The sequence below is a fragment of the Lissotriton helveticus genome, chromosome 3_1 (genome assembly GCF_964261635.1).
Source record: "Lissotriton helveticus chromosome 3_1, aLisHel1.1, whole genome shotgun sequence".
Classification (NCBI taxonomy): domain Eukaryota; kingdom Metazoa; phylum Chordata; class Amphibia; order Caudata; family Salamandridae; genus Lissotriton; species Lissotriton helveticus.
The window spans coordinates 851,364,849-851,387,886 of NC_136061.1; the positions used below are offsets into that span (position 1 = coordinate 851,364,849).

General features: G+C 46.2%; 1 protein-coding gene across 1 annotated transcript in view; it reads left to right on the forward strand.

The window, feature by feature from the left end:
* The window catches only part of LOC144823032 (protein argonaute-3), a 1,185,091-nt gene that overhangs the window by 982,014 nt on the left and 180,039 nt on the right, over nt 1-23,038 (forward strand). Inside the window, exon 15 of the mRNA XM_078681169.1 lies at nt 9,092-9,286. Coding sequence (XP_078537295.1) covers nt 9,092-9,286 — 195 coding nt within the window. The remainder of the gene's footprint in view (nt 1-9,091; nt 9,287-23,038) is intronic.

Consider the following 23,038-nt stretch of genomic DNA (forward strand, 5'->3'; position numbering starts at 1 on the left):
GCAGACCATGCGCTTGAGCGCTTTAAGGACTCCAGGGCTACGGCCAAGTCCTTGGGCCTCTCGGGCCAGCGCCAGCAATCGGCTGCCTTTCACTCCTTTCGTGGCCACGGAAGGGGTGCGCCCACACGCGCCGCCAGCCACGCACCGCAGGGCAATACCCAACGCGGTGGCGGCCGTGGGAACCGCCGTCCGGGCGGTCGGGGGCAGCGGCGAGGTCAGTCCACACCTTCCCCTGCAGCATCCGCCTCAAAACCCTCCTAGTCCGTGCTTTCAGGCCCATGTGATGCCAGTGGGGGGCAGGGTTCGCCATCACCACCTCCACTGGCGCACTGTCACATCGGACAGGTGGGTGCTGCAAATCGTCCGAAGGGGCTACTCCCTCCCCTTCGAGGCGACTCCTCCAGCCATGCCACCGCAGAACCACCGTGTATCGGGGGATCATTTGCGACTTCTGCAGGAGGAAGTTACGGCACTTTCAATTTACCGTGCTCCCCTTCGGCCTTACCAGCGCACCACGGGTGTTCACAAAGGTGATGGCGGTGGTCCCAGCTCATCTGCGCAGGTTAGGGGTTTCAGTCTTCCCCTACCTCGACGACTGGCTGTTGAAGGCGGGCTCGCCCCAGACAGTCGTCAGCCACCTCCAGACGACGGCGGACCTCCTGCACCAGCTGGGGTTCTCCATCAATGTGCCGAAGTCACACCTGTGCCCCTCTCAGAAGCTCCTCTTCATCGGAGCGGTTCTGGACTCGGCGCGGTTTCGGGTTTATCCGCCCGAACAGCGGGTCCGGGATATTCAGGCTCTGATTCCCATCTTTCAGCCGTTATCCCGGGTTTCGGTCAGGTTGACGCTGCGGCTTCTGGGGCTGATGGCCTCCTGCATCCTACTGGTGCATCACGCCAGGTGGCGGATGCGGGCTCTGCAGTGGGACCTGAAGTTTCAGTGGGCCCAGCATCAGGGCAACCTATCCGAACACGTCCTGATCTCGGAGGGCACTGCGAGACAGTGGTGGCTTACGGACCGCGATTGGGTCAGCAGCAGATCCCTCTCCCTTCCCCAACCGGAGCACGTAGTTGTGACGGATGCGTCCCTCCAGGGCTGGGGAGGCCACATGGGGGAGGCGGAGATCAGAGGCCTCTGGTCTCCGGCGGAGACCCGGCTCCACATCAACCTGTTGGAGCTCCGGGCGATTCGTCTAGCACTGAAGGCATTCCTCCCCTCTGTCCGGGGGAGTGTAGTGCAGGTATTCACGGACAACACCACCGCCATGTGGTACTGCAACAAACAAGGCGGGGTGGGGTCGTGGATCCTTTGTCAAGAGGCTCTTCGCCTTTGGCAATGGCTGGAACGCCAGGGCGTGACCCTGGTGGCTCAACACCTGGCAGGTGCTCTGAACAACAGGGCGGACGAGCTCAGTCGTCGGTGCATGATGGATCACGAATGGCGTCTGAACTCGGACGTGGCGCAAGGCCTCTTTCAGCGATGGGGAGAGCCTTGGTTAGATCTATTCGCCACCGAAGAGAACGCGCAATGTCATCAGTTCTGCGTGTTGGAATTTCCAAGGCGGCACGCGCTCGGAGACGCTTTTCGTCGCGAGTGGAGTTGCGGTCTGTTGTACGCCTTTCCGCCTATACCACTTCTGCCCAGAGTGCTGAAGAAGATCAAGCGCGACCGGGCCCAAGTCATCCTTGTGGCTCCGGACTGGGCACGAAGGTACTGGTATCCAGAGCTACTCAGTCTGTCAGTCGATCCCCCGGTTCGTCTGCCTCTTCAGGAGGACCTTCTGTCGCAGCAGCAGGGGACGGTCCTCCACCCGAACCCGTCCAGTCTCCACCTCCATGCTTGGAGATTGAGCGGCGACAGTTGAGGCCATTTGACTTGCCTCCTGAAGTTTGTAACATCATTCTGGCAGCCAGGCGTCCCTCCACAAAGTCGGTATACGCCTGCAGGTGGAACAGATTTGTGGCATGGTGCACAGCAAAGCTGTGGATCCCCTCAATGCCCCTCTTTCTGAAGTCCTTCTCTTCCTTCTTTCTCTTGCCCAGCAGGGCTCTGCTCTGGGCACTATCAAGGGCTACCTTTCTGCCCTTTCAGCCTTTCTCAGGCTGCCTGATCAACCTTCTTTGTTCAAGTCCCCTATTGTTAATGGATTTCTTAAGGGCCTCACACACACGTTTCCTCCTGTTCCGTTTGTGATGCCTCAGTGGGACTTGAACCTGGTTCTTACCTTTCTGATGTGCGCTCCCTTTGAGCCACTTCACAACTGTCCTCTTCGCCTTCTGACCTTGAAGACTGCCTTCCTGGTTGCCATCAACTCTGCCAGGAGAGTGAGTGAGCTCCAGGCCCTTTCTTGTACCCCACCTTTCCTTTCTGTCCATCCGGACAAAGTGGTGCTGCGTACCAAACCTTCTTTCCTGCCCAAGGTTGTCACGGCCTTCCACATCGGGCAGTCTATCACCTTGCCAACCTTCTTCCCGCCACCGCATCCCTCTAAAGAGGAAGAGCGGCTCCACCGTCTGGACCCAAAACGTGCGCTCTCATTCTACTTGGATCGCACACGCCAGTTCCGGGTGGATGACCAAGTCTTTGTTGGTTACGTGGGTGCGAAGAAGGGGAAAGCGGTGCACAAGAGGACCATCTCCCGGTGGATCATCCTGTGTATCCAGGCATGCTACTCCTTGGCTAGGAAGGAGCCTCCTGCTGGATTGCGGGCTCATTCTACCCGAGCCACGGCGACTACCACTGCCCTGGGCAGGGGAGTGCCTTTACAAGACATCTGTCAGGCAGCTACGTGGGCATCGCTGCACACGTTCGCAAGACACTACTGCCTGGACAGCCAAGTCCGGAGGGATGGCTTCTTTGGCCGTTCCGTCCTCCGGGACTTTCTGGTGTGATTTTGGTTCGCAGACCCACCACCGGGGTTGGTATTGCTGGGGTATCTATTCTAAGGTAAGGAATCTAATACTAACGTGTCTCTTTCAAATGCACAAGTTACTACTTGTGTAACGATATATCTGTAAGAGACATTAGTTAGTATTAGATTCCTTACCGACTGACCCATCCTCCCCGTTCTGCGAACCAATATCTAGGGTTAGGGTTGTCCCCTTCAGGGCCCTAGTTTCAATGGCACCAGTGTTGGTTTTTAACATGGCTCTGCGTTTCTGGCGCGGAAAAGCTGTGTCTAAGAACTGACGTCAGCACGCGGAGGCGGCGTCTAAGTACTCCGACGACGTCATCACGGCGCCCACGACGCCGACGACGGACGCAGAGCCGCAGACGACGCGCAAGGGTACTGCTACGCAAAAATTTCCGGATCCAGTCTGACGCCTGGGGATATTCTAAGGTAAGGAATCTAATACTAACTAATGTCTCTTACAGATATATCGTTACACAAGTAGTAACTTGTGCTTCTTTACCGAAACCTGGACCAACACCACCTCGGGACCGGACATCGCCATCGCCATTCCCCAAGGATACAAGATCTCCTGGAAGTACCGCCTCACCCGCCCTGTAGGAGGATTCGCCACCATACACAAATCCACCCTCCGCCTGAGCACACTCCCCGACGAGCCCACAGACCTGATGGAACACCTTCACTTCAAGATACTGGCCAGCCCTACCTCCACCCTCCGAGGAACCCTCATCTACCGACCCCCTGGACTTTTCGCCAACTCCATCACGGACATCATCTCCCCGCATGCCATCGCGTCCTCCAACTACACCCTACTGGGAGACCTCAACTTCCACCTCGACAACCAGCTGGACCCTAGCACCACATCCCTCCTGGCCACCTCCACAACATTGGACTCCGCCAGATCTTGACCGAATCCAAGCACTCAGCAGGACACACCCTCAATCCCCTCTTCACAACAGGAAACTCCATCACCTTCAGCCACACCTAACTCCCATGGACTGACCATCGATGCGTCCACTTCACCTTCAGAACACCCACCATCCCTAGACACCAGCACCAGCTCCCACGAAGAAACTGGACCAGAATCACTGATGACCAGCTAACCTCATCACTCAACAACTCCACCCCAACCATCGCGGAAAACGATGACGCCAACACTGCAGCCGGAACCCTGCACAGATGGATCTCCGACAGTGCCAACAACATAGCCCCCCCTCAAGAAAAACAACAACACCCATGCCTGATTTAAAACTCAAACAGTTGCTTGAACTATTTTTAGACTTTATTCTTTAAAGCTTTTTGTCTGTTTACAGCTGGGAATGAAGTAATTAAGATGAATGCTTTCTAGAGCATACCTCATTTATATAAATATTTAAAGATATGTAAGCATATATGAAGTGAAAATGTTGTTAAGATATCTGCAAGTTTCCTTTGGAAAGTTTTTCTTCTTCCTCGATCATTCTAGAAGTATATAAGGTGGACTATTAATCACTACAAAGAATGTGTGCATTGCGTTTATAGAACACTTTAGTCACAAAACATCTGCTTTCTTTTAGATTCAGCCTTAGTGCACTGTGAACCTCTGATACAATCTATATATATGGAGGAGGGGACATAAGGTTTCACATAACAGCGGAATTTTACGTGAGGGGCCAGTAGGCCACACTCTTGATGAAACAGATGAAAGGTCTGATCAACTATATGAGATCCAAAAACGCAGTACACAGCCACCGCCGCCTTGCGTGCTTAGCCCTAGACAGGGTCAGTAATCCATTGCCCACTTTAAGGGTCTGCAAGGTCACAGGACAGTCCTGGACTTCGCATGGTCAAGGACAGCGCTAGGCATCTTCACACTTGCTAGATTAGTGTGACGCCATAGCCAAAAATAAGTCAGCATCCAGAAACACATGCAATCTATAGACCATGCATGGCACATCCCCATCCCAACAAAAGTCAATCATAGTATCGGACAAACTGATTCGGATGCTTTTCAAAAAAGATTAATATAGCACTGTCTTGTGTGCAAATAATGTTGTTTTCATTCTAGAGTTTCTTTTGACAGTTTTACATCTTCAGATTACATGCTGTCCCAAAAGCTTCCTCCCACAATGTTCTAAATCCTTGCAATTAAATCTGAGGGTAACTTTAAACTTTCAGTTGGTTCCTTTTTCTTTTGAATTACCCCTTTTTACCTCCATCCTTTGAATGCTCCTCTCTCTGAGTATAGCCTACTCCAAGTCACATGCCAAGCTCCTTTATTGTTTTTCCGCAAATAGCTTACAATTCATGTGTTAGACCTCAACATCCACTTCTTGGAAACCATATCCATACAGCCTAAAAATACCCAATCTCCTGCAGCCCATCTATTCATTCACCAACTCTTTGCAAGAACTAACGTAGTCTCTACTAATTATTACACCTAATTTCTATTACTATAAGGCGTTTCACACATTTTTAACATCTATTCTTGGCTAATCACTGGCTGGAAGAAGCTATAGAGTCGATGCAAATTAGCCTCCAGGAACTTCTGGCAGGAAAGGGTAACTTTTAAAAGTTACTTTTCCTTAATTTCTATTTAAATTCCAGCTGCACCATTGATTTGGATTTTAATAACTATTAAAAATAGTTGTTTAATTACTTTACGAGCTGGTCCCAGTCCCGAGATACAATATTAGTTTTTTAATCTGTACTCTGGTTGTCTACATAGGACAGCTAGGCATGCCACAGTGAAAATAGCTTTTGAGTCACTGTAAGGAGGTTAACATTACATTTCTAAATGTCTTACTTTTAAATACCATGCACCCTGCCTTCTGGGCTTCAAGGTCTACATTGGGATAACTTAATATTTAGAAGGAATGTTTTTACCTGTCCAAAAAGGTTTATTTTGACTAGTCAAAATGCATCTTTTGCACTGTTACAGTCAGGCTACAGTGATACGGCTAAAGCCATGCACCGCCACTATAGTGTATGGAACAATAGGTGCAACAATTCACTAGTGGCACTTAACTTCCGGGGCGTTGAGTACATGTTGTGCCATATACTGAGGACTTATTGACATGTTAAATCTACCAATTGAAAATATGGTAATTTTGCCTTGTTTAAAGAGGAAACACAGGCACATTTCACTGGTTAGCATGGTTAAAGTGCATAGAGTTCTAAAGCCAGCATAAAAATGGGGTCTAGCAAAAGGTGAAAAACCTGGGATGACTATGCAGAAACAGCAGAATTCCTATGGTGTGTTTATTTATATATTGCTCTTATGGTAATGTACTAAGTATTCCCAGCATGACAACCACTTGTATTTCTAATACATGTGAGTTTATGATAGACACTACCACTTCAGCACTTTAGTTACAGGTGAGTAACTTTTTAATTGTGTTTTCCTCAGTGTAGCATCTCACAGACCTCACTTCTTATCTTTCAAAAACATTAATATTCATTTTTATTCACAATGCTCTTTCTTGCTTGAAACATTCTTACATGGTTATTTTTGTGTACCTCAGGGTTGCTTCACATCATTATCTTGTTTTTTCCCCAAAACAACTGTTTTATAAAGAAATACTGTGTTTTTCCCAAAATGCTTTCTTTCCCAAAATATATACACCACTTCAGTGACACCATGCACTGCAGTTCATATAGGTTAATCTAATAGACAAGGGAGGGAAATCCCTCTTTAACCCCAAAACATATCTTTTGCTTGATTATTATTGCCATTATATTTTTAACTCCCAAATTTATGCACTTGAAATACTGTTGTGAGAATTTTGTCATAATAAGCTAGCTTCTTTCTGTGTAAGGATTTTTTTCCCAATAAGCTAGCTATCTTCCTTTGACTGTCTAAACTTCTGCTACATTTGGTGAGAAACTAGTCCTTTGCACACTTAATTAATAATTATTTGTTTCGTTCTCAGCTTATTCCAGCCTTGTTTTTGTGTTCTCGGTTACTAAGAAACATGAATTTGTGCTGTATTTCATCGAAGTACTGTGTTAATAAAACCAAAACATTCCACTGAGCAATGCAGTTGATCTTAACTGTTTTGTTACTTGAGTGAGCAGGAGCAATATTCTTTGAAAATATTGGTTGGGTCATGTTTAAGCAGTGGCAAGTGTTCAGTGTTCAGCCTTTGTTAAAAGATCTGAAGCGAAATTGTAAGAAGTCAAAACGACTTTGGAGGGCGGCCTATTGTCCGCTAGCCAAAGCTAACCTCCACGCTTTTCAGAGAATATACTACACTGCGGTGAAGAAAGCAAAAAGCGAGTACTACACGTCCAGAATTATGAAGGCGAATAACAATGGCAAGGAGATCTTTGCCATTGTTCAAAGCTTCATGTCCCCCTGAGCTGAGCAAAAGGTCATCCCCGTCTCGGCGGGCTGGTGTGAAGAGCTTTCATCCTTCTTCATCAATAAGATCAAATTTATTGAAGAGGGTCTAGCACTGTTTACCGCCCCCCCTAACCCTCCTCACGACAGAACAATCTGCCACCCCCCTAGCAGGCACCTATCCCAGTTTGACATGGCAGAACTACCTGATATTCTTACCATCCTCAAATCTCTAAAATCTGGATCTCCTTCAGATCCCTGCCCTACCAGGGTTCTGGCTGGAGTGGCGGATACTATAGGCACCGAAGTCACAACCTTGGTAAATAGGTCGCTGCAATCAGCCACGGTGCCTAGACAATGGAAGCAGGCTAAGCTCCTTCCACTGATAAAGAAACCTTCGGCAGACCCACTCATAACAGCTAACTATCGGCCCATCTCCCTGCTACCAGCGCTGGCCAAAGTCTGCGAGAAGGTCGCCTTTCGCCAATTGAACGCTTTTGTAGAAGACTCGGGGGCTCTCCACTCAGCGCAGTCAGGCTTCAGATCATCTTTTAGTACTGAGATGGCTCTGGTCGAGGTGACGGAGTCAATCAGGGAATGTCTGGATAAGGGCGGCAGAGCGGCCTTGATTTTATTGGATCTCTCTGCCGCCTTTGATACGGTACCCCATCAACTTCTCCTGGCGCGCCTATCATCTATTGGCCTCTCCGGGGCAGTGTGGTCATGGCAGGAATCCTTTCTAAGCTCCCGCTCCCAGCAAGTCCGGATGCCTCCCTACTCGTCCTTGGCCAGAGAAGTTCAGACATGGGTCCCTCAGGGCTCGACGTTGAGCTCGCTTCTCTTTAACATCTACATGACCCCTCTGATCTTCCTGGCCGAAGAACTGGGCGCCAAGATTATGGCCTACGCCGACGACACACAGCTTCTGTTTACCTGGGACAATTCGAACGTAGACGTAGATGCGGCGCAAAAATGCCTGGCCGCAGTATTCACTTGGTTTGCCCAGGCCAAACTTAAATGTAACGAGGGAAAGTCGGAAATCATTCTCTATGGGCAATATACCGCTCAGTTTACAGAAACATTGTGGCCCTCTGATTTTCCCCGTCCTCTTTCCGAAGGTGGCCTAGCCAAGAATCTAGGCATTTGGTTTGGAGAAGATCTGAGGTTTACAGAGCACATAAAAAGACTCTCGGGCGTCTGCTTTGGGACCCTTAAGTACTTAGGCCGATTCTTTCCCCTGCTTTCCCAACAGGCCAAGGAGATGGTTGCCCGAGCACTCATCTTGTCTCGCCTGGACTATGCCAACGCACTTTATCTCGGCATACTAGCATTCTTGGTTAATAAGCTACAACTTATCCAGAATGCTACGGCGAGGCTCCTCTTGGGCATCTCGAAACGAACTAGCATAAGATCGCAAATGTCCTCACTACACTGGCTGCCAGTGGCACAGAGGGTACAATTTAAGGCCCTTGTCTTAACACACAGAGCCTTACACGACTCAGGCCCCTCTTACATTAGGAAGAGAGTGGCCTTCTACATCCCCCAACGATCTTTAAGGTTGGCGGCCCAGCGTTTGATGGTAATTCCTTACTTCCGTCGAACTAGGTTGGGCCGTCAATCTTTTTCTGTGAAAGCAGCCATTCTTTGGAATGCCCTACCTATAGTCCTACATCACACTCAGGATATAAGATGTTTTAAAAAACTACTCAGAACTAACCTTTTCAGCCAGGCCTACTAATTCATTTTCTCTCGCCATAGGTGTATTATTGCTTCGAGCCAGGATACTCATGAGTAGTTGTGCGCGCTATAAATACCAATATAACATATAACATAACAGTGTGATCTCTTCTTGGCCTAGGTTGTAGGGAGCATGGATGCCCACCCAAGCAGGTACTGTGCTACAGTCCGGGTGCAACGGCCCCGGCAGGAAGTCATCCAGGACTTGTCATCCATGGTGCGGGAGCTTCTCATCCAATTCTACAAATCAACGCGATTTAAACCCACCCGGATCATCTTCTACCGTGATGGTGTCTCCGAGGGACAGTTCCGACAGGTTAGTTTGACCTGAATTTTTCATCTTCAGATTAAGGACCCAAGAGTTCTGCTGATCCTTTATAGACGTTAAGCCATTACTAATGAGTAATTTCTTTCAGAAATGTAATTCATCCAATATCATTACAAAGAAAAACAAGGATATGAAATTTGATTTTTAAATTGTTGAACATTGGTAACAGTGAAAGTTGTAAATGCCATTTGCCATCACAAAGGCATACATGTTTGTTCTTTTAGTTGCAGTTTACTTGCTTTGGTTATGGTTTTCCTGTGCTTTTGGCTCATTCTAGCAGAAATAAGAAGGAAAAGAAAATTTTGCAGCACAAATGTCTTAGTTTGCAGCTCCTGAATTTATATATTTGTATATTCTGACCCCCTCTTACTTAACGAGCATGAGTGCAAGGAGTTACTTCATTGTTACTTGTCATGGATGCTGCTGTGTTCATTTCATATGCATCCCCCTCTTCCTTCTCATGACAATGTGTCATTTTTTTACACTTAAATACACTTAATGCGTCCCTTCTCCTGCCTTGCACCAAGCTGTTTTTAAAATAATATTAGACATCCTGGGATCTCAGTAGGTTTACCAACAATCTATAACTATGGTAGAAGAGCTCCTTAGTATTATGGCAATGGCAGACTATACACTGTTAGATATACTAGCCCTGCACAGACCTTAACACCATACACCCCACCATAAAATAAAACCTGCTCCGTAACACACATTTCTAAATGGTCAATAAATTGCTTTATCTAATGTATGTAATACTCATCTAGTCAACTCACACACAGTCAGATTGTGCTATCCTGAGGCTCTGTACTGTTGCATCAGTGTGTACATGGACAAGCTTAGATCTTTCTATAGTAAGCACTATATTGAGGTGGTTAATATTGACCTACAATAATTTTGCATCCACTACATCAACCTATCACTATTTTCTAAGGTGTGTGTGTGTGTGTGTGTGTGTATATATATATATATATATATATATATATATATATATATCTATATATATATATATATATATATATATATGTGTGTGTGTGTGTGTGTGTGTGTGTATATATATATATATATATATATATATATATATATATATATATATATATATATAATTTTTATCTTCAGCCATATTCATTGAGAGAAGGTATATTAAGTGGAATAGTAATTATATATTTCCCTTACAGTGTAATGGTAGGTGGATGTCATAGTATTGTCTTACAGTGTAACAAACGTGATAGAGTGACAAACCACCCATGGGAATACTTTTTTTTTGTTCAAATTTTTTTATTAAGGTTTCACATATCACGCCCCCCAGGGGGGATGGGGGGTAAGGCAGAAGATGATTACACATTCTTACACACATTAGAGGGTTACATTGCAATGAGGAGAAGTACATTTAGCAATCTGCTAGAGATACGTAGTCCCGACCTCGCCTGATTGTGCTGCATATGATGGATCTGTCCGCATGTAGAGTGGAGGCTTGGGTGTCTTGTACTAGGGCCCTCGACTTCGATACCATGACACTGCAAGTCAATGGATGCGTGTGTGGGTCTAGTCCCCGTGTGTGTCGTTGTAACTTGTAGTCCCGTGATCGATTCTGGTGAGGGTAATGTGCGCCGGTCTCGGAACCGTCGGCCTGTAACTTGAAGAAAAACACGGAACCATGGGGGGAAACTTTTCCTAGTGTAGCATATGGTGTTGGACTTGTGCGGTACGCTAGTCGGGGTCAGTGGGCGTAGTGCGCCACCCATGGGAATACTTAACACCAACCACCCTGTTAAGAGACACATAAAGGAAGCAACATCAACAAAATCCAATTAAATGTCCTTTAAATGTAATTCCACATTTTAGGTTCATTTGTTTCTTGAAACAAATTGCTATAATGAAGCGAGGACACGCCGTCAAGAAGGTCAGTTGGTATGTTTATTAGTCAAGTAGCTGGACCAGCAGAGCGGCTACAGTTTCTGCGTAGGACTGTCAACTGACCACTGTAGAACCACTCGCACAGAACACTAGCACAATAGTGTTTTCATATGCAAACATTCTAAAACAAGCCTAAGACACTACATGGGTCTTCCCTTAATATAAAAAGGAAGAAACTAAACAGTGACAAAATATAAACAGAAGAAGCAGTAAAAGAAGGAAAAAGAAGAAAGAGAAAAAGATAAGAAGAGATACCACTGTAGTAGAAAGAAAGAAATAAGAAAAAGAATAAATATTACTTCCTATATCTAAAAGGAATTTGCTTAACTCGTACACTGCGCCTCAGGGTAGTATTCCCCGTACAATCTGAGTTGGAAGTATTATGTACACAAGACTTAGAGGTTTTTACATAAGTGATGTTGTCATTCAACAGAGAAGAATGAATAGTTCTCTTTGTTAAAAGAGACATATTCCACCACTGTCCATTGCTGAGCTTGACAGAACTTCCTCTCACATCCAATACTTTGATTGGAGAGCTAACCTTAGAAGAACCTTTTTGTACATGGACAAGTTTTTAACACAAACATAATCACCTGATTTTAAATCAACATCTTTAACACTCATTTTCACATCAAAGTAGGATTTTTGTTTCTTCTGGACAGATTCAACTTGTTTCCTAACACTTTCATCAGACCATTTGGTACCTTTAACCCGTTTGCTCACCCATGCAGGACAAGAGATGGTAGCAGCCCATCGTCCACGCAACAACTCAAAGTGAAACACCTGTTGTTGAGTGAGGTGTAGTGCGGTAAAACCACAACATACTCCTCACGGAATTAGCAACAAGACATTTGTTGGAAAGAGCCCATTGGATACAATCACCTAACACACTATTCATGCATTCAACTAAGACGTTAGTTTGGGGTGATAAAGTGAACTCTTAAGATGTTTGATACAACAATTTTGAAGAAAACTTTCAAATTCTGAACTGACAAATTGTGTGCCATTGTCTGTTATTAAAAACTCTGGATATCCCTCCTTCAAGAAAACATCATTAATAAACTCTATTACTGTCTTGGTAGTTACCTCTTTTACAAACTTGATCTCAGGCCACTTAGAATAATAATCCATGAGAACTAAACCAAATCTGGAAGATGAATCAAGAGCATGGAAAGGACCTACAACATCTAACCCCAACTTTACCCATGGAGCGGAAGGCATTTCTATGGGGGTAAGTGGAGGAGTAAGCAACTTAACAGCTTTGTCGCATCTTGAGCAAATTACACAGCATTTAACATAATCCTCTACAAGGCTATCCATGGATGGCCACCAGAATGACAAACTTACTCTTTTTTTCGTCAAAGTTGCACCAAGATGGCCTTCATGAGCATTCTTAACTAAACCTGCTCTCATAGTAAGAGGAGGTATGAGTTTGTCCCCTCTAAGCAAAAGGCCACCCTCAATAGTCAATTCATCTGCAACTTGTAAGAAGGTTTTGAAATCAAAGGACAAATTCCTCTTTTTAGGCCAACCCTTTTCAACAAAATTCATTACCTGAACTAATGAAACATCATCTTTAAGAGCTTTATACCATTTCTCTTCTGACACTGCACATAAATGAGGTACATCAACAGCCGCTACAATAAAATCTTCTTTGTCCTCTTGTCTTATAGCTGGTTCAACCGCTACAATGTCTGAAGAACGAGATAAGAAATATGCACATCCATTTCTTGAACCAGGAATATATTCTGCTGAAAAATCAAACTGAAGAAGTTTAGAAGATAATAGTGAAATTCTGGGAGTAGAAGGCCTGACATTCTTACCACTAAGAATAAAGACTAAAGTTTTGTGGTCTGTTTGGGACAGAACTTCCGCCCCCAAATAAAATTTCAAAATTTCATGACAGCCCACCAACATGCCAACAATTCTTTTTCGATTAAAGAGTATTTAACCTCTGAGGTAGATAGCACTCTAGATGCATAACCTATGGTTCTAACTTCCCCACCTTTTTTTTTTAATAAGTACCGCTCCTAACCCTACGTTACTTGCATCTACTGTAAGAGTGCAGAAGAGAGATGGATCATAATGTTTAAGGTCTTTGGAGAGACCAATTGTTGTTTTACCCAATCAAATACTTCCTGACAATTTCTGTTCCATTAGAAAACATCCCCTTTCATCAACATTTTGGACAAAGGTCTTAACTTACTTGCAAAATCTGGAATAAAGCGTGAATAAAATTAGCATATCCCAAGAAAGGACTTGAGAGTTGCCTTATCAGAAGGAGCTTTTGATTTAACTATGGAGTCCACAAGACTCACTTTAGGAAAGATCCCATGTTCATTTACCAAATGTCCCAAGTATTCAACCTCTATTGCCCTGAAAACGCACTTGTCTCTGCGTAAAACAACCCCATTATTTGGAAACCTGGATATTACTTCTTTTAAAATATTGTCATGTGTAACATTGTCAGGGGCGAAGATAAGGACGTTATTTTGGAACACAGACAGTCCATTAATGTCCTTCAGAATCTCTGACATCAAGCGTTGAAACACTGATGCCGCTGAGGCAAGACCAAAGGGCATACGTACATATTGGAGCATGCCAAAGGGTGAGACAAAAGCAGTGAGGCTTCTTGATTGGGGAGCAAGCTCAACCTGATGATAGGCTGATGCTAAGTATAATTTTGGGGAAAAAATTCCATCTTTAAGTGTGGCTAACATTTCATTTATGTTGGGGAGGGGATGGGAGTCTATCCAAATGTCCTTGTTCAGGCAACGAAGGTCAACACAGACTCTCAATTCACCATTTTGTTTGCGTGCCACCACTAAAGGAGATAACCACAAAGAAGACTCTACAGGTTCAATTATCCCTTTAGCGCACAAAGAGTCCAACTCCTTCTCTAAGTCCTGTCTGATGCTAAAAGGAACATTTCTCAATTCATGCTTAACTGGAGAAGCTCCTTCCTTTACGATAATTTCATGTTGGAAACCCTTTATCTTCCCTAGATCTCAAGAGAACACATGGGGAAACTCACTCACAAGACCTTCAAGATCAGGATGATATCGTATGGCTAACACTTGATCTTTGGTTCCTTGTCTAAGCACCATCCCAAATAAACCTTGGTGGAACCACCCCAAAACGTTTAAACCTTTGTGTGCTACATAGATTTTTCCAGCTGTTCTCCTACTCTTGTACTCAAGGATATCTTCAATGTAACCCGACAGATCAATTTCACGTCCTTCATACGATAGAGCTTTGCGATCCGGGGGTAACAAGGATCTGTCAGGCCAAGTTGCTTGATACAACTCTAAAGTGATCATGGAATTGCGAGCACCAGAATCAACAAGGAGACGTAATGACCGATCTCAAACTAAGATATCAACAGAAGGATCCACACACAATTCTGGATTTCCCACAATAACACCATTGTCTCTTACTACAACTACCATATTGCTCAAGTCTTTTGTAATACAGTCTTCTTCTTCACTTTGGACATTTTGTTCTGTGACACATTTTACTTGTACAGGCTTAGGACGTGTGTTGTTCCTACCAGTTTGACATACCTTTGCAAAGCGTCCTATTTTATTACAATTTTTACATGTTACAAACTTTGCTGGACACTTAGCTCCTCCGAGATGCGGTTTAAAGCCACACCTAAAACAAATATTACTTCTTGAGAAGAATGAATTTGGATTATTCCACAAATTTTGTCTATCATAGCTTTTGTTTTCAGCAGTCTTTGCATCTTTTATTTTAATTGCAGAAACAGGTTCATTCTTCTTCTCTTCTAATTCCTTTGCTGACAATTGTGACGTCTCAATACTTTTAGCCACCTTGATAGACTCTTCCAAAGTTGGATCCCAGAACACAAACAGAGTGGGGTTAGTCCCTGATTTAATTTGTAGTATCGATCCCGGTTCCATTTGCTAACCTCGGGTAAGTCCAGGAGACGACGAAAGGAGAATTCATGTAGTAAGCGATCCGAGGGCGGGACTAAGGCTTCAAACATCCGACTCAGCCATCCTGCACCCCAGGTATCAAAGGCCATTGTTGACTCTGCTGCAAAGTGGTGTCTTCAAAGAGGCCACGCTGAAACTCTTTAAAATAGTTCCGGGTCAATATGGTGCCCCTTGGCGCTCCAAAAATCGGTTAGGCCTCCAATTGAACTTCGCTGTCAGGGCATTCCTTGGTGCTGACTCAGTTCATTCAGGATCAACTTGTTCCTCCATCGGCGACACCTTTGCCGCAAGCCCCGGCGGTTCTTGGTGGTATGGTGCCAACCTTGGCTCCAGAGGTGCCAGTTCGGAAATCTTTACTCCATTGCATCCAGAAGCTTAAACAGGTTTCTAATAATGGGGATGATGATGATGATGACGTGGCGAAAAACTTACTCAGTAAATCATTCTAATTCTATTCTCTCCGGAGAAGTTCAGTTATTTTCCAAAGATGTAATCGAGATAGTGCTTCAGGAGCAACATTATACAGAATCCTACTCCAGATACTTTGTGATTCTCAAGAAGATGTGGAGTTGAAGCTGATGCTAGACTTCAGACTTATGAACACCTTCCTCAAGAAGGATAAGTTCAAAATGCTGCTGCTTGCCCAGGTCCTATTACTTATGGATGCCAAAGACTGCATGGCATCCTTGGACTTGCAGGGTACATACTTTCATGTGTCAATCCTGCATTCCCACAGGTACCACCTTTGGTTTGAGGTGAGATTTGAACATTCCAGTTCACTGTTCTGTTTTCTCCTTTATTTGCCCCTCCTTCCAGTGTTCACAAAGGTGATGTTGGTGGTTGCAGTTCAAGGATGCACATATTCCTGTACCTCCATGACTGGCTGCTGAAAGTCTTGGACCATTTTGGTGGTTGTCCATCCTGGGGTCCTCAATCAGATAAACCAACATCACCTTTTTGGCCCTTGCAGAGGATATTCTTGATAAGGGCCAAAATGGACACACTGGTTTGAAGACTTTTCTGCCCTCACAACGAGCTTGAGCCATGCAGGCTATGATATTGATATTTTGGGTTTATGCCCTCATTCCAGCCTGGATGCTACTGAGGCTTCTTGGTTACCTGGCCTTGGCATATTGCTGGTGCCTAATGCTTGTTGGGACATGCATGACTTGCAGTGGAACCTTCGCATACAATGGTTGCAACACTGTGGGTACTGTCAGAGAGCGTCTGCTTAGGACCTTTAGTGGTGGATGTTGGGTGTCAAACTGAAGGGTGGCAGACCGTTTTCTTTGACTCATTCAGACACTACAGTAGTGATGGATACATCAGCTCTGGCCCTTAAAAGGGGTGAGTGTTACCTTGGAGAAGTGAGGATCAGAGAACTAGAGCAGCCTTAGCATGTCAACCTTCTGGGCTGCCTGCCATCTGTTTGGTTCTCCAAGTCTTTCTGCATTCCATCAAGGGCAGGTTTGTCCAGGTCCTTACAGACAATGCAGGTGCCCTATGGTACTGCCAGAAGCAGTGGCTATGCTACCACGCACCCTCTATCTGGAGGCTCCCAGACTGTCGAGATGGATGATTCTTCTTCAGATCTCAGTCACCTACCAGTTCCCTGAATGTCAGAGAATATGAGCTTAGCAGAAAATGTGTTGCCAATCACAAGTGACGCCTTCTCCCAGAAGTGGCACGTGCAATGTTTTTTTGCATCCTAGAGTTACCTTCTCAAGGTTCTCTAGAAGATTTGTTCTGTCTTTTGTGTGACTCCAGTCTTTTTTATGCTCCGATGCCCTCTTCACTTAGTCAGACTATCCTAAAGACTGTCAAGATGGACAGAGCTCTGCTCATCCTGATAGCCTCAGACGAGGCATAGAGAATATGGTATTGTGACCTGCTGAATCTGGGCATATACTCTCTACTTTGACTGCCTCTTAAGAAAGACCTTCTGCTGCCCTAACAATAGATACCACATTTAGGGCCCGATGTAGGTAAATTAGATTTACCGATTCATAAATACCGAATTTTACCGATTCAGTATTCATGAATCGGTAAATCTAATGTAGGTAATTATTCTGTAAACAATACCGAATCGGTAGGATTCGGTATTTACCGATTCTGTAATTACAGAATCTGTATTTGTCATTGATTCCTATGGGCCTTGAAGCCCATAGGAATCAATGGCAAATACCGATTCGGTAATTACCGAATCGGTAAAATTTCCGATTTGCCAAGGGGGACAGGGTATCACTTTGACACCCTGTTGCACCCCTTTTTCTGGCATGCCCTTAGGGCATGTATGTGTGCCACATCGCACAGGTGTACATGCACAGATGTGCATGTACACTAGAATTCGTTATTTACCATGCAATAGTATTACATGGTAAATAACGAATTTGTAATGGTCTGTGGCACTGTTTTCAGTGCCACCTACATCTGTATTTACCGATTCGGTAAATTTACCGAATCGTTATTTTACAGAATCGGTAAATTTACCGAATCGGTAAATATACCGGTTCTGTATATTTTAATGCCTCTACATCTCCATTTGCAAATACCGGTCGGTAACAGCCAAAATAGGCCGTTACCAACCGGTATTTGTCGACCTACATCTGGCCCTTGGTGCCTAATGTGAGGACAAGCATGTCGATCCACTACAGGCTAAGCTGTCTGATATTCTTCCATTTGTTTTATTTTTTGCTTGGCAAGACTTTGCTGGGTGCACTTTTAAAGGTTACTAATCAGTCCATTTGCTTTCCTTTGTGTGTCTGATCAGCCCTCTATTCAAGTCAGGGTAACTTAGTGGGAAACATATATTGATTGCAGCTATAGAGTGTAAAATGGGTGGGAAAAGCCCTGTTGAAGAATGTTTGGTGTTATATGAAAATTTCACTGTGCCAATTCCATCTAACTAAAAGCCTCCAAATTGTGGCAGATGGCAATATAAGCATTGCTCCAGAGACTGGTTTAGCATTGACCATTTGTGTGTGCATGCCAACTAGTGCACAGTTTTTCAAAATCCTGAAGAGATCTCAAGAGTGCCCTTTAGAATTTAGAAGTGAATTGTGACCCCCTGTCTGAGACAGTACTGACTGGGTGACCATGAGGGCATAGCACATCGACCAAAAACAGAGTTGATAATTAAGAAGATGTTGGAATACCTTTACAGGGAATAACCTGAGGCATTTTAGTAATTTAGTCTACAACTACCAACAGTGTATTAAAACCTCAAACTTATGGCAAATATACCAACAAATCCATTGAGGCATGCTCTCAAGGTCTTTGTGGACTTGGACTAGGGATTAATAATCCCTGAGGTTTAAATTGGACTGGCATCCCTTCGCACAGATGCTACTTTGAGCTACAAGGTTTTCAACATCTTATGTCAATCCGGACCACAAAAAGTGTCTATGTAATTAACTTTGGTACTCCTTGATACCTAGCTAATGCATTATCATAGTACAATACAGCTTGGTGTTGAAGTTCCTTAGTTTAAAGGTAGATGAAATCACCCACAGATGCCATTATGAAATCTCTGTGTCTTATTTATCTTTTTCCCGATTTTGCATCTCTTCCTCCCGATTTTGGATCTCTTCCTCAGATGACATTTCCTTCAGATCTTTCAAAAAACTCTCCTTTTGAAGTGGTGCTGCAAAATGATTGATTAAAAGGATGGGTTTTGATATGTCTTATGGTTTGTTAAGTTTTCGAAAGGTGGTAAGCCTTCCGATTGCTGGTTCTAGGACAAAAAGTGATTATAAAAAGGATTTGTGCAAAAAACAGAGACCATCGTAGTTGCCTTATTGGTAATGTCTTAGATGACTTCAAATACTGTAAATTACCGTCATCTGTGAACACTGTGGTTACATAGGGCCCATGAAGTAAATAATGTCTCCAAGTGACAAACGCATCCTGAATTGCCAATAGTTCTTTATCAGTAATGGTGTAATTCCTCTCACGGGAGATTAGTTTCCAAGATTGACATGCAGTAGGTGTATTTCCGAAGTTTTGGGATCTCTATGTGAAAAATTGCGCCAACTGCTGAATCTGAAACGTCAGCCTTCACCACAAATGGCAATCCAGACGGTAGGTGTAGCAACACAGGTACTGTAGTGAATGCCTTCTTCAAAGTCGGAGAGGCCTTTATTCCACAAGTCTGGAACTCCTTTTCACAATAATCTGGATACAGAAGTGACCAGAGCAGAAAACAAATTGATAAACTACCAGTAGAAGTTAAATATTTTACTGATTTGGGGGGTTTGCCATTTCCTATAGCGCTAACCTTCTTTTTGTCCAACTTAACTCCAGCCAGAGATAAGAAAAAAGTGAGGAACTCTATTTATGAAGCACAGATAATGTGCTAGCACCCAGTGATATCCTTTAAAAAACAATGAGTCGCAGCAAGGTTGCTTACCTGCCCATCCAGTGATGCACAGTGTGGGATGGGTTAAGCAGGCAGGGACAGGGCTAATATGAATGGTTTTTGGGAAGCCAATTAGAAGAGTATAACGGAGGTGTCTACTGTTTCAGCACATCTGATTGGCTGCCAACAACCAATCCATAGAGGTATCTGTTGTTAGATACTTATGATTAGGTACTGGAAAACCTTTCGGAATAATCATGGGTAGCCTGGACCTTCCTGGATCATTTTGTGGTGTGGGATAGGTAGTGCGTGCAGCCTTACAAATGCTTTTCCCATATTTGTAAAAAGGAATTCAACACTTTTTTGCCTGCAAAGCAGATCTAGGCGCGGCTGTAGCCAATCAATCAATCAATCAAGGCATTTATATAGCGCACTACTCACCCGGAGCGTCTCAAGGCGCTAGGGGAGGGGGGGTCCGCTACTGCTCGAACAGCCAGGTCTTGAGCTGCTTCCTGAAGGCAAGGTGGTCCTGGGTCAGACGGAGGTGGGTCGGAAGGGAGTTCCAAGTCTTGGCGGCCAGGTAGGAGAAGGACCTTCCTCCTGTGGTGGCTCTTCGGATGCGGGGGACGGAGGCGAGGGCGTGGCCGATCGATCGAAGCTGGCGTGTGGGAGCGTAGAAGTTGAGGCGGCTGTTGAGGTATCCTGGGCCTTGGTTGTGTAGGGCTTTGTGTGCGTGGGTGAGGAGACGGAAGGTGATTCTCTTGTTGACCGGGAGCCAGTGCAGATCTCTCAGGTGTCCGGAGATGTGGCTGCGTCGGGGGATGTCCAGGATGAGTCGTGCTGAGGCGTTCTGAATCCGCTGGAGTCTCTTCTGGAGTTTGGCGGTGGTTCCGGCGTAGAGAGAGTTGCCGTAGTCCAGACGGCTGGTGATGAGGGCCTGGGTGACCGTCTTCCTGGTCTCGGTGGGGATCCCCCGGAAGATCTTACATAGCATGCGCAGGATGTTGAAGCACGACGAGGAGACTGCGTTGACTTGTCTGGTCATGGAGAGGGAGGAGTCTAGGATGAAGCCCAGGTTGCGTGCGTGGTCTGTGGTTTGGGTGCGCTGCCCAGGGCGGGGGGCCACCAGGAGTCGTCCCAGGCGGAGTGTGATGATCCCAGGATGAGGACTTCTGTCTTGTCCGAATTCAGTTTCAGGCGGCTGTTCATCATCCACTTGGCTACGTCTGTCATCCCTTCGTGTAGATTGGCTCTGGCGGTGGCGGGGTCGTTGGTGAGGGAGAGGATCAGCTGGGTGTCATCGGCGTAGGAGATGATGTTGAGGTTGTGTTGGCGTGCGATGGCTGCGAGGGGGCTCATGTAGACTTTGAAGAGGGTTGGGCTGAGCGAGGAGCCTTGAGGAACGCCGCAGATGACTTTGGTGGCTTCCGATCTGAACGGGGGGAGGCGGACTCTCTGTGTCCTTCCGGCAATTTATTTGCAATTTGTCCTTATGCAATTTATTTTTAAAAGACTGATTTTATAATTTTGCAAAAAGACTTCACCCTGTATTGCTAATGAGATCGTCCTAGAGTAACATCTTTCAATCAGCATGGGATCATCGTGGAATAAAACAGCCACTTCCGAGAGTTATCTAAGCGCTATCGTGAAGTAATAAAAGCCTTAAAGTCACCACAATACCATCCTAGTGTAGTTTTTCTGATGACTCCAGAGTTGTCTCTTAAATATTTCACCCTATACACATACTTCAAGATTGCCTGTGATGACCTCAATGGATAATATCTGCAAGAAACAGGTTAGTATTAGATTCCTTACCTTAGAATATCCCCAGGCGTCAGTCTGGATTCGGAAACTTTTGCGTAGCAGTACACCTGCGCGTCGGTAGACATCGTCTGCGGCACCGCGTCCGACATCTGCGTCGTTGGCGCCGGGATGACGTTGCCGGAGTACTTAGACGCCGCCCTCGCGAGCTGATGTCAGTTCTTCTTTTTCTGCGCCAGCAAGCGCCGATCCGGAAAAAGTGGTACCCTTTAGTCAATTTTTGACTAACCTTTTTCGGTCCTTTTTGATCTGTTTTTCGAGTCGACCGACTCCATCGGTGCCGGTAGGGATGCCCGGGTTCAAACCCTGTGCCGAATGCAACCGACTGATGTCGGTTACTGACCCCCATCGCCGGTGCCTGTATTGCTTAGGGGCCGACCGCGATGACAAGTCGTACCCAGACTGCCGGGCCTTGACGTCGAAAGCTAGGCACCTCGAGCTCCGGCAGTCGGCCCCGCGCCGCTCGAGGTCCCGGTCCAGGAGGAGGTCGAGGGACTGGTCGCTGGGCCGAAGTCATCACAGCTCGGCGAGTCAACACCACTCGTCGGGCTCCAAGTCCTCAGGTAAGAGGCAAAAGAAATCGAAGAAGTGACACCAGTTTTCTGACTCCCCCCGACGCTCGCACGACGCGGCCGGGGGTTCGTGCGACACCGCCCACACGGCTCTGCCGGAGTCACAGACGTTGCGGCCTGCTCCATACCCGCCGGTCCCTGGGCAGAACACGACGCCAGAGGAGAACGATGCCTTCCTCATGGCCATGAGGTCGTCACTCCTCCGTCTGGTTCCGCTGCGCCTTCCGGCCCGCGGTCCGACTGGGAACCCAAGTGGGCCAGGTGCTTCGGCCCGGCGCCGTCGGCGACACCGGTCCTGACACCGCAGGGCCCCGTCGGTTCCGGGTTGCAGCTGGTCGACCTAACGACCCCTCCGCCTGCGTCGACTCCTAGGGTGTCGCCCCCAATGCCGTCCCCGGACGACGACGTCCCCGATTCTCCCCTCGATCCGGTTCCGGCGGCGGAACGGCGTTGATCGACGTCGCATTCGACGTCGCGAGAAGGCAATACTTCTATGATCCGGCCCCATCATTTGAACCTGAGTATCAGGAGATGGAGGGCGAGGCGGATTGGGAAGGGTCTGAGGACCCTCTGGCACGGGAGTGCCAATCTTTTCAGGACTGGGCAGGTGAACTAGGGGAGGCCAGTGGTTTGGACACTTCGCCTGACACTGGATTTGTCTCCCCTCCTACTGTGGCTACGGAGGAGGGGGCTGCCTACAGTGTGGTGGTGACGAGGGCAGCCAAGGCCTTGTCTCTTGAGCTCCCCGTCGCGGCCGTGAGGACTAACCTCCTCACTGAGGTCCTCAAACCGCAGGCAAGCTCTTCGGAGCCTCTACTGCCGTTCAATGAGGCCTTAACTGACGTTCTGTTGGGCACTTGGTCCAGGCCCGCTACAGGTCCCCCTGTAGATAGGAACGTGGCCAGACGCCACCGCCCGGCCCCGGGCGACCCTGGTTTCCTGTCTACCCACCCACCCCCGAGACCCTGGTTATCCAGGCCTCTAATTCCCAGACCGCATTCCCGGCAGCTCCCCCTGATCAGGAATCCAAAAGGTATGAACAGTACGGAAAAAAGATGTTCTCCTCACTTCGTTTGGGGTTGCGGTTGATCAACACCGCTTGCCTTTTGGGCGGTTA